General features: G+C 59.3%; 1 protein-coding gene across 3 annotated transcripts in view; it reads right to left on the reverse strand.

Moving 5' to 3' along the window:
• Positions 1 to 12,069, reverse strand: part of NFIC (nuclear factor I/C (CCAAT-binding transcription factor)) — a 64,147-nt gene that overhangs the window by 44,050 nt on the left and 8,028 nt on the right. For all 3 annotated transcript variants that reach the window (XM_014533624.1, XM_014533616.1, XM_014533618.1), the window contains exon 2: positions 2,897 to 3,428. In XM_014533624.1, coding sequence (XP_014389110.1) covers positions 2,897 to 3,428 — 532 coding nt within the window. The remainder of the gene's footprint in view (positions 1 to 2,896; positions 3,429 to 12,069) is intronic.

Genomic DNA, 12,069 nt, shown 5'->3' on the forward strand with positions numbered 1-12,069 from the left:
AAGGACAGGGGGGCTGAGAGGGCAGGCGTGTGTGGTGCCTCCGAGTCTCTGTGTCTCTCCATGTCTCTGGGTCCATCTATCTTTCCGTGTTTCTGTCTGCATCTGTGTGTGTGTGTGTGTGTGTGTGTGTGTGTGTGTGTTTCTGTTGGTTCTGAGGCCCCACTCCTGATGTTGGGGGTGGCACCTCCTTTCAGCTGTACAGCGGGTGCTCCCCTCATCATCCACCCTGAACCCCTCCAGAGGCCAACCGAGGCCCGTCCTTACCCCTCATCAATCCCGCGCCTCCAGTCAGGCGGATTAAGGTGCACACTGTGCTCCGGCCTATGCTGGGGCCCCTCCAGCCCGGGAACCCTCAGGGTGGGAGCAGGGAGGTGCTACCAGTTCTCTCTGCCATTAGACTGACATCTGCCTGGCCGAGAACAGACTCAACTCTGGCCGAGAACAAGGACAAGGGTCCTGGGGAAAATGGCAGGGAGCCGAGGCTCAGCAGGGGGTCCTGGGGCAGCCTCGGCCCCGGGACCTTGGATGAGGCCTTGGCTGCTGGAAGCCTGGAACACAGACCCAGCCTGGGGGTGGCCAAGCCATGATGACTGGCTGCCCATATTGCAAACCACAATTTCCCTTCAGCCCTTTCTGCCATTGAGTGTGGCAGGCTGGAGGGGGGTGTCAGCTCAGAAGCTGCCTACATCCAAGTCCCACTTCTCCCCTTTCTTGGCTGTGTGACCTTGGGCAGTCCCTTCTTTGAGCTTCTGTTTCCTTTTCTGTGAAATAGGTACCATAATGATTTCTACTCGTGGGGCTGCTGGAAAAACGGAAAAGAATTGCTAAGCTGTCAGAAAACAATGCCTAACAGAGAAAGTGGGGCTAGGAGTTGGCGTTTTGAAGCATAGGTAGGAGTTTTCCATATGGGAAAGGCATTCCAGGCAGAGGGAACAGCATGGGCCAAGGCCTGGAGGTGGGAAATCGCAATCATAATGAGGATGTACAATAACCATCCACGGAGCCCTAGCTCTGTGCCTGGGCCTTGTCTTCAACAACTATGAGAGCACCCTGTTCCTACAGGCAGTTATTTTCGAGCTTCCCATTTTATAGACAAGAAAACGAGGCACAGAGAAGTTAAGTGACTTGTCCTGGGTCACCCAGCAGCAGGCAGCTGAGTTAGGGCCGGAATCCAGGCCCAGTTCTCATACACCACCCCCACTCCAGGCCAGCTGGGGCCGGGTCAGCTGGGTCCAGTGTGAGCAGGGATTCCCCTGGGATAGTGGAGTCGGCTGGAAGCAGGGGAGGCTGGTAGCCTTGACCTTTCCTGGCCCTCATTCAAGGAGGTTGACCAGACTGGCCGACAACGGCTAGAAGTGGGGCTTGAAGGTGTCTGGGGAGGCCTGGAGGCCTAGCTCGCCTGCTGAACTGACGGGGGGAGGGGGTCTGGTGGGGGAGGGGAGGCGCCTGGAGATTGTGCTGACGCTGGCAGAAAACTCTGCTTCAAAATTTTATCAGCTCAGCTCAGAGGAGGTGGGGGTGGGGCTGGGTGGCGAGGATGAATGTGGAGGGGGAGACCTGGACCTGCATGGTAATGAGCCAAGGCAGCCCCTGCCCCCTGCCCTCTGCCTGAGACAGTCACCTCCTCCACTTCTCTGCCTCCACACCCCGCCAACACTGCTTCACTGCTGCCCCCGTGGGCTTGCTACTAATTGGTGCGGGTAGGGCAAGGGGCCGATGGGGTCAAGGTCAAGGAATCAAGGTCAAAACTGGGAAATTCTGTCTGGCTCTCCCTCCTACACACCCTGGAGACCTGGAGCTCCACAGACTCATCTGATCCTGATACCATTGCTAGGAGTCGGCATGGCCCTTCTCCCATTGTACAGAGGGGGGAGACCGAGGCACAGAACTGTGAGACAGCCAAAGTCACGCCGGGGCTGCATGTGGAACACAGACACACAGACAGGAAGCAGCGGCCCTGGCTTTGGCCACCGGCACCTGTGACCTCAAGAGGCTGGACCAATATCTGGCCTCCACATCTCTGCCTAGGCTGCCGGCCACGGGGACACCTTCACAGCCGCCACTGCCCAGCCATCCTGCAGAACTTAGCTCAGCCACACCTCCTCTTCCAGGAAGCTGCCATGGACTGTCTTCACCCTCAAAATCCCTGCTGGTCTCAACCTCAGGCATTTAACCACAGAACCAGCAAACACCCAGCTGAAAGGGCCAGAGCCGGGGGCACTGGGGATCAGAGAGGGTGGTGACCTGGCCAAAGTCACACAGCACCCAAGCTTCCCACTCACAGCACAAACGTGTGCCCTGTTGGGCCTCCGCTGGAGGTCTGAGAGTCAATCAACCAGTGTTCGCAGCGCACAGCCCCAGCACTCTCCCAGCTTTCCCCAACAATCAGATTGTTCATCAACCAACTGTCTCCCATCAGTCACTCTCCTGTCCTCATTCCTGTCCCCAACAGGCCATATTGTGCCCATCAGACCTGGGACAGAGTCTCATCTCCTGAGACGCCAAGGGCACGCCAGCCCCCTCAGACATTAAGGCCTCCACCTTCAGGTTCTCAGGACGTACCTGCTTTCCCATCACACTCTCCTTGAATCAGATCTCCCTCCCTTAGACCTTCACATCGTGTGAGCCTGTCCCCTCCAACCCCCTTGTAGGCCCACTTCTCCCCTTAGACTCCCACTGCGCCCACCTCACCCTTACAGCGCACGGCAGCCTTCTCCTGCTGACCTTGCGAAGGCCAACTCCCCGATCCAACGGCGCGGAGGTTGCCTCCTCCCTCGGACTGTGCCTGGACCCCCCTCCCACATCAGACCTCACATCTGCTGCCTCCTCCCTTTGGCCTGGCATGAGCCCACCTTCTCCCTGGCACAGCGGTGCACCCCACCTCCTCCCAGCTCACCTCTCTCGCGCACGAAGTAGGCCAGGTAGAGGTCGAGCTCCTTGACGGCCACTCCGATGTGGTGCGGCTGCACGCAGAGCACCGGGTGGCCGCACTGCGCCGCCTTGACCAGGCGCTCGCCGTCGGTGCTCTCCAGGGGGATGCCCTTGAAGAGGATGACCATGACCAGGTCCAGCCGCCACACCTTGTCGGCCTGGCGCAGGCAGTCGATGCGGCGCATCTTGCCCTTCTGGTCGGGGTTGGAGAGCACGCAGCCCGGCGCCTTCTTGCCGGTGATGGCCAGCACGAAGTCCTCGCGGCACTCGGGCCGGATGTCCTTGCGCAGCTTGGCCAGCAGCCGCGACGCCCACTTCTGCTTCACCTCGGCCTTCTCGCCCAGCAGCTCGTCCTTCACCGCGCGCTCCTCGTCCTTCGACATCCGCTTCTCGTGCTTCTTGAAGTACTTGCGCTTCCGCGCCTGCAGGTTGAACCAGGTGTAGGCGAAGGCGCGCACGTGAGGCAGCAGCGCCTCGATGAATGGGTGGAACTCATCCTGCGGGCGGGAAAGGCAGGAGGTCAGGAGGCGCTGGGCACCCGGGACCCACTGCCCGGACCAGAAGACTCAGGCCCGGGAACCCCCAAGCAAACCTCAGTAGGCAGAGGAGGGAGGGGCAGGGGACCACTGCAGACCCCTCCACCTCCTGGGGAAAGCTGAGGGGGCCCAGCAGAAGTTCCTGGGGGACAGGTGAGCACTCATTGCCCACATGGGGAAACTGAGGCTTGGATTAGATGGGAAGCCCAGGCCAAGAATGGCATTCATGGCCCGGCCAGCATGGCTCAGTGGTTGAGCATCGACCTATGAACCAGGAGGTCATGGTTGGATTCCTGTCAAGGCACATGCCTGGGTTGCGGGCTCAATCCCCAGTGTGGGGTGTACAGGAGGCGGCCGATCAATGATTCTCTCTCATCACTGATGTTTGTATTTCTCTCTCCCTCTCCCTTCCTCTCTGAGATCAATAAAAATATATTTTAAAAAAGAAAGACATTCATGAAAAACTGTCTTAAACCCAAAACAGGACAAGCTGAGGGTTCCAGGTGGAGACTGATGGGGACCCATTGTACAGATGGGAAAACTGAGGTCGGCAGAGTGAGGATGTCATGGATCCATTCTCTGCCTTCTAGAACTGGGGTTTGAAAGTACCATAAGAACAGATAGTGAATATTTTAGTTGCCACTATTCCACTCTACACTGTAAGTGCAACCTAGGTAAGATGTAAATGACGGCAGAGCGGTATTCCAATAAAACTTTATTGACAAAAACTGGTGGCTGGCATCAGGTCCCAGGCTATAGTGTGAGCTCTACTGTTGAGAGCAGGGCTGAGCACACAGTGGGTCCTCAATGATTGCAGGAAAAACCAGGCTTGGAGAATAATGCTTGGGGCTCCTTTCTCAGACCCACTTCTCAGCAGAGGAAGCTGACACCAGATGGGGGTCCAGGGCTGCCTCTACTGGCCCTTGGCACTGATGGAAAAAATGAGGACAAGGGGGTGTTTCTGAAGAACACATGTACAGACAGACTGGCTGAGGCCCACAGGCCCGACTAGGACCCCTGGATGTCAGGGGCTGCTGGTGGGGGCTCCTGCACAGACCCATTGAAGGAGCCAGGAACGCTGAGGCCGGAGACACAGGTCAGAATACACCGGACAGGGGAGCTCAGCCATGGCGGTTCAGAGCTAGAGAGAGGGGCCCTGGGGGTCAGCTCACCTCCCCCTCCCCACAGACCCATTTCACAGATGGAGAAACTGAGTCTGGGGAGGCTGAGACCGGGCCAGAGCTATGACTTCAACCCCTCCCTCCCATTGTGCCTAATTAGTGTTGCTGGGCCCACAACGAGGAAACAGAGACTCCAAGAGGGGACCCAGTCATGAGGGGCTGGGACCAGACCCCACACCCATCTGACTTTCTCCACAAAAGCAGCAACCCCAGTAGGGCCCCTCGGAGAGCCACATGGGAAGCCCCAGCGCCTTCTAAGGGCATATGAGGACCGAGTCCTTCTCTCCATTTTCTAGCAAGAGAAACAGCCTGCAGAACATCCGGGACCTGGTGTCTGTCTCCAGGAGTGAGACACTCAAGGAGAAAGGAACACAGAGAGAAACATCGGTCCTACTCTTGCCAGGACCATGCCAGGCTTCTTGAATGGGGTGAGATCTCTTCCTGGCTTATGAACCCCATTATCTGCCCAGCTCTCAAAAGGCTGCATTAGCTATTGCTATTATTATGGACATTGTTACAATACTTTGGTTGCTTACAGTCTTCCAAGGGGCAGGAAAAGGCCCAAGGCTTTGCTATCCATAGCGTGATGGGGAAACGGAGGCTCAGAGAGGGGTGGAGACCTGGCCTCGGTCCCCCTCTCAGAGCCTGTGTGAGAAGAACCCAGGACCCTCACCCCGAGAAGGCCACCAGGCCCCTTTCTCAAAACAGCCTGCTCTCTGCCAGGCTGGGTCTCGGAGACAGAAACAGCTGCTCTGGGCTCCTGGTCTGCTTTCCAGGTGGGTGTGGCTGGGCTCGGTCCCCGCTCCAGACCTGGATGCTCGTGGTACCCCCTGACCGGCTCACCCTCCCCGCTCCGGGATTCATCTCCCTTTGAGCCGTCTCCGGCCACGGCCACGGGGTGCTGGGGGGAAGGGGATGACCTCAGGTTTCACCTATGACCGAGGCTCTGAAAATAGCCTCCTGCCTGGCCAGGGCGGCGCGTGAGGGGGCTCAGCCTGGGCGCCCAGTTCCCCACTCCCATGTGCCCTGAAGCATGAGTCACTGAAACAACTGTGGCCAGGACGGCACTTGGGCCCTCCGTGCTGCCCCCACGGCGGACCTGCTGAGGCAGAGGGAGGACGGAGCGGCCCATCCCCTGCCAGTCCGACCCAACCCGGGTTGCCTGTCTTGTGCCTGGATGCCACTTGCCATGCCAGACCCAGAGATGGGGAGCCACTTGCCCAGGGTCACACAGCCAGTCAGCAGAGCAGGGGCCAGAGCCCAGGCCGTCTGGCTGGGGAACCGGGGACGGGCAATCGATAGAGGCTCAGGTCACTGTCCCGCGGAGGGGATGCCAGGGCAACGGTGTGGACGTTGGGCTGTGGCTGCCATCCAAGTTCTGGTGATGACTGTGGCCCTGATAAGAGGGAGCCGGGAAGAGGCCGCTGGGTGTCAGCCAGCAGGGGCAGGCTACGGTCCCCAGACGCCTCTCCTGACCACCATTCTCTCTGGGCACCTCCCCACTTCTGAACCCCTCTCCCTCAGTTCCTGTTCCAGGTCTTGGCTCCCCTTCTCGGAGCCCCCACCCTTTTTCCAGCTCCTTCCCTCTCTGAGCCCTCCCCTTCCTCTCCCCCCTCTCGGATCTCTACACCCTCTCCGGGGAAAGGTGCCAGGGAGGAGAGCAGGGGTGGGAGCCCACGTCACCAGTGACCCTAGCTGGTCCTGCAGGAAGGAAGACAAACAGTCCGTAACTGGGTCAAGGACCTGCTGCCCCAGCCTCCCTTGTCCTCCCAGGGAGGTCAGACTAGATGAGAGGCAGGCCTGTCACTCGCTTTGTCCCACAAGACCTGCAACAACCGAGGCTTCTTCCGCAGGCACCTCCCGATGCCCTCACTGGCTGACAGGGCACAGGGGGCCGCCAAGGCAAGCTAGACGCTGAGAATCCTCCCACACTCCTACGTATCCCTCAAAGCCCTATTTCCAGGGTTCCTTCCTTCCGGCAGCTCTCCTCAGGGCTCCCTCAGACCTCGCCTGGTCCACACAAGCTGTGGAGTCTGAGTCCAGCTCTTGCTCCTCCTCCAACCCTAAGTCCTGGGGCTGAGGCACTCACCGCCAGGCAGCCCCTGTGGGTGACATTAGCCTCCATTTTCACCTTCGGCCTTGGGCTTCAGTCTCTCATTTTGTACAATGGGCAGAAAGGGATACTGCGGCCTGTTGGAGGTTGGGGATGGGGCGCTTGTCTATTGCCCTGGTAACCAGAGAGTGGGGGGAGATGGAGCAAGACGAGGCCTTGCCCAGAAACCCCACGTGGCCCACTGGCCCTTCCAATGAGGGCAGCAGCAGGTTGGAGGTGGGCACCGGGTCCAAGCCCTTGCTGGGCCCTATGGATTGGACAACTGTGCACTGGGCTGTGCCCCCTCCCTGGGCCCCCCGGATGCCTCCCACCCTGACAGCCCAGGGCAACAAACAGCACATGGAACTCCAATTCCTACTCCAAAAGCGTTCCTGGAAGGATTCTCTCTCCTTCATTCACTCAGCAACTCAACAAACACTGCTGAGAATCTATCTGACCCACCTCCTAAGCGCTTAACCCAAACTCCTATGCATCCCTGAAAGCCCTGATGCCAATGCCCCCTTCTCAAGGGAAAGCCCAGGTGAAATGGCAAACAGCAGAGCTCATCTATGAACGCAGACCCATCTGGCACCACAGTTGGGGCTCCTAACCTAGGTCACTCCTGTCCCCGAGCTCAGAGCATATGTATAGCTCTTATCTAATGAGGGAGAGAGTCATTCAGTTGCTCAACAAACATTCCCTGAGTGCCTACTGTGTGCATGGTGCTGGGGACCCAGCAGTAACCGGGGCTCGGCCTTCACGCAGATCCTGATCTGTGGCAGGGATGGACCTTAAACACGCCAACAAATATGCGATAAAACGTCAGGTTGAACTAAGTGGTTTGAGGAAATGTGAAGGAGTTTGAGGGGTCAGGGGACCCCTTGGGGGTTGTGTTTAGCTGGGGGGCTGTCAGGAAGGGTCTCTCACAGGACAGGACACTTGAAGGAAGACCTGAAAGGTGACAACCCCAAGCAGGAGCTTCCCAGGCGGAGAAAACAGCACCAGCGCAGGCAAAGGTCTGGAGGCAGGACCGCGCCTCACGTTCGATGGAAACAGTGAGGAGGCAGTGAAACTACGGCCCAGTGAAGTGAACAAGAGGGAGAGGAGAGGCGCTGAGGGCAGGGAGGGGACCCAGGCGGGTTGTGCAGGACCTTACAGGCCAGGCCAAGGAGAGTGAAACATCCTGCCCGACTGACAGGTGAGTGTGAGCCCTGGCTCTCTGACTTCCCTCTCTGGTGTCCCAGGAAGAGGATGGGGCTGAGCCAGAGGACCATGGTGTTCGAGAGAGAGACAGGGAGCCAGGCTGTGCCTCGTGGAGGCTAAGCATTGACTGTGCCCACTGTCTGGGGGGAGAGACTGAGGCACAGAGCACTGAAGCCAGAGGCCCAAAATCACACAGCCAGGAAGGAGCAGAGCTGGGGCCTCCACCAGAGTCCCTGTGACTGTGGACCTCCGGCCTCCTCAACCCCACTGCCGGGCCCCTGGGCACGTGGTCTGACCCATCGGTGGGGCTCCCCAGCGATGTTCACTCTGCACTCCGTATGCGCTCTCTGGATTCTGTGGGACTCCCTTCCCCTGCTCCATCCGTGGCCACCTCCTTGGGGGGCCCACTCCAGCCAAAGAGGCAGCCTGTCACCTTGTTTCCTGCCCCCCACCCCCAACCTAGAATCCACAATCTCGTCCTCTGCCTGTTGGCCCCATTCACACACCCCAACTAGCAAAGGCCGCTGGTACCCACTTGGTCTGGCCAAACTTGGGAAGAGCCTGGACAAGGCTGGGCTGGGAGGAAAGTTCAACAGAAAAACCCTCATGGGTCAAAGCTCTCGTTTTTGTGGGGTCACTGCTAGCCAAGCTATTTGGCGCCTACTGCATACCAGGCACTGTGTGATGGTTAAAGAATCGATCGAAGGGGGGCATGATGATGTTCCCCATGTGAGGACAGAGGGAGAGAGGCTGAGACTCAGAGAGACTCAAGTGCCTTCTGTCAACTGGCAGAATCCCCCGTCCATTCACACAACACATGTATGAGGACTGACTGTGTGCCAGGCCCTGTGCCAGCACCTCAGCGGTGTCCTGCTTCCCTGAATCCTCGGGCAGCCTGAGGAGTGAAGGTTACCAGGCACTTCACTGCACCGGGAAGACAGGGGGGTCTAGGTTACCAGCCCCGTCACACAGCTGGAAAGAAAACTCCATTGGGAGCCTCCTGAGCAAGATTTGCAGGAAGATCTGAGACCACCCCTACCTTAGAGCACATCTGAAGTGGGGTGGGGCTCTGTCCTCATAGGAGTGGTGTCAGTGAGTGTGCATGGGAATGTGGGGGCGCCCCTGTACTGCTGACCACAGGTCAACATGCACCCTGGGACGTGGACATGGGCAGGAGCTGCATGGAGCAGGAGGCTCCATTTGTCATGAGCTAGGGAGGGAGGGAGGCTGAGGCAGGAAGAGAGAAGAGAGACAGAGGGAGAGAGACAGAAGGAGGGAGGGAGGCAGGGAGGGAGAGAGGGAGGGAGAGGAAGAGGGAGAGGGAGAGAGAGAATGCTGACTAGGCCAGAATCCCAGCAGATTTACAAGGCGCTGGGCCCTGATGCTGAGGCACCTCCACCGCAGAGAAGGGAGGGGTGAGAGATACAGACTCGGAGACAGAGACATGGAGTGAGGGTGTGCCTTTCACAGGATCTAATCAGAGGCCATCAGGCCCTGAGTAGAGGGCACACAGGGAGTGCCCACCTGCCAGGTGTGGCCAGCCAACCAGGTGTGCCCCAACCCCCAGCCTCACCAGCCATGCTGTGCTGCCCTGGGCAGGCCCTGACCCTCTCTGGTCTTGGGCCCTTTGCCAGCCCAGAGGTGCTGGGGAAGCCTGACCCTGGCAGAGCCCGTACCAGGCCTAGATCTCACTGCCTTCTGCCTCTCCCCACCCCCATGAGAGATGCTTAGTGACCATCTATTAAATCAAACAACCGCTGGGTGCCCTCTCCCAGCCTCAGCCTCCCTGCTGGAGAAATGGCAGTAAAAAGAGTGCCTCCCTGCCCAGCTGGTTTGGCTCAGTGGATAGAGCATCGGCCTGCGGACTGAAGGGTCCTGGGTTCGATTCTGTCAGGGCACATGCCCAGGTTGCAGGCTCGATCCCCAGTGGGGGGCATGCAGGCAGCAGCTGATCAATGATTCTCTCTCATCATTGATGTTTCTATCTCTCTCTCTCCCTCTCCCTTCCTCTCTGAAATCAATAAAAATATTTTTTTAAAAAAAAGAATGCCTCCCTGAGAAGGACCCGGGTGAAGGAATGAAGGAAAGAATGAATGAATGAGGGAGGGGCCCTGGCAGCTGCACTGTGTGGCCCCGGGGAATCCTGGGCACTGCAGCCAAGAGAGATTTGGCCCCAAACCCGGAATAAGTAACGTGGCGGTGGCAGTAGGCAGGAGGGAGGCAGGGGGGAGGCCCAGAGTGGGGCAAGCGTAGGGAGGCCGGCCTTCCCGCTGGCAGGATTTATGGAAGTAACGGCTGCTCCACACAGTTCCTCTTAAGAGTAAAAGTGAAAAAGTGCTTGAGTCACCACCATCGAAACAAGGACAGGGCTCCCAGAATCCTTCAGGGCCACCATCCCCTCCTAGGTGGGCAGGGCCGGGGGCACAGGGCGGCTGGCACCAGAGCTGCCCCCCACCCCCCAGCCAGTCTCAGCTCCTAGGAGGATCCAGGTGGGATCAGCTAAAAGGGAGCTATTTTAGGCCGGACTCAGGTTGTAAAATGAGTCGTCAAGGGGGGGCATGGAGACAGAGAGACCCGGGAGAGACAGATGGGGTAAGGAGAGAGAGACATAGGCAAAGGGGGGAAAGAGATGGTGAGAAGCAGACATGGAGAGAGACAACAGAGGCGGGAAGAGACAGAGAGACAGATGGAAGGACAAGGAGAGACAGAGACAGAGAAAGACGGAGAGACAGAGATGGAGAGAGAGAAACAGACAGAGAGACAGGGAAACAAAGACGGAGAGAAATGGGGTGGGGGCGGGCTAGGGAGACTGAGCCAGACAGCCAGGGGTGGGGGTCCTGCAGGAGCAGTCAGGGTCCAACCAGGTCCCCAACCAGACCCTGCTGGGCCTTCGAGGAGCTGCAGGGATTAAACTGAGGCTGGGGGGGCAGGGGTGGTATCTGAGAGGGGGGGCTCCTCTCCAGGCTGGGGGAGGGCAGTTGGGAGAATAAACAGAGGGGGAGCCCCTGCGTTGGGGCTGCTCCCTCCCCACCCCAGCGGGAGCGCTCTTGGTTCTCTCTGCCTGTCTCAGGCTCCTTGTCCCCTGTCCCCTGCACGCAGCAACCTCTGATTTTTGTGATTTCACGTTTCTACAAGAGCGAGTGGAGCGCCGCCTGGCTGATCCCTGCCCTGCTCCTGGGGAAAGCCAGGCCCCGTGAGTGCCCAAGTTCACGGGTGATGCCAGCGCTCCGGTTCTCCCGCCGCCCCCTCTCTGCAACGTGGATGGAGGCCTGTCTCCCGAGGCGTCCTGATGGGGGAATTCCAGGGCGCAGTGACAACAGGCGGCCTTCCAACCTCCTCGCCTGGAATAGCCTTCCTCTGCCTGCCCCCCCTGTGGCTCTGGGGAGCGTGCAGGAAGAGCAGAGGGGGCAGGGGCACCCAGAGCCACCCAGGCCACCCACCCCTAAGGCCCAAGGTCACGAAGCAACTGGACTAGAGCCCTCATGGTTACTGGGGATCTTCAGGAGGACTGGGAGACTGAGATGGGCCAGCGCTGGTGACTTTGAGGGGCCCTCCCCAAAAGTTGCTCAGAGGGGGAAAGGGAGGGCTGGAGAGAGGTCGGGACCGGCCCAAGGTCACCCAGGAGATGCCAGTAGGACAAGCCTGAGACCCCTGCAGCTCCAGCCCTCACTGTCTGCCTGGAGGCAGGACCTCCTCAGTGGGAGCTGGAGTGGGCCAGTGACAAAGACCCTATCGAGAATGAGGGGGACCCCAGGATCATGAGTGGGGGGGACCCCTGGCAGAGACTGACAGTCCCTGGGGCTCAAGCTGGGCATCTGCGTGCTCCCACACAGAGCTCCTCGGATATCCGGGACTGCACTCCACAGCCTGCAGGCCACGCTGCCCCATGTCACCGCAGGGGAGACTGAGGCCAGAAGCCCACTGGTCCACAGGCACCCAGAGACAAGGGATGGGGAGGGAAGCGGGAAGGCAGAACCAGGGGCGTGTTGCCCGTGAGGGAGCTGGGACGTCCCGGGTGCGGCCTGGGGAAGGGCAGCTCCCCCGCCCCGTCACTGCACCAGGGCCCACTGGGCTGCCTGGGAGCCGGGCCAGGGGTGAGAGGCTACGGGAGGGGGCAGGGGCAGGT

This window comes from Myotis brandtii, unplaced genomic scaffold, assembly GCF_000412655.1.
Source record: "Myotis brandtii unplaced genomic scaffold, ASM41265v1 scaffold122, whole genome shotgun sequence".
NCBI classification, from domain to species: Eukaryota; Metazoa; Chordata; class Mammalia; order Chiroptera; family Vespertilionidae; genus Myotis; species Myotis brandtii.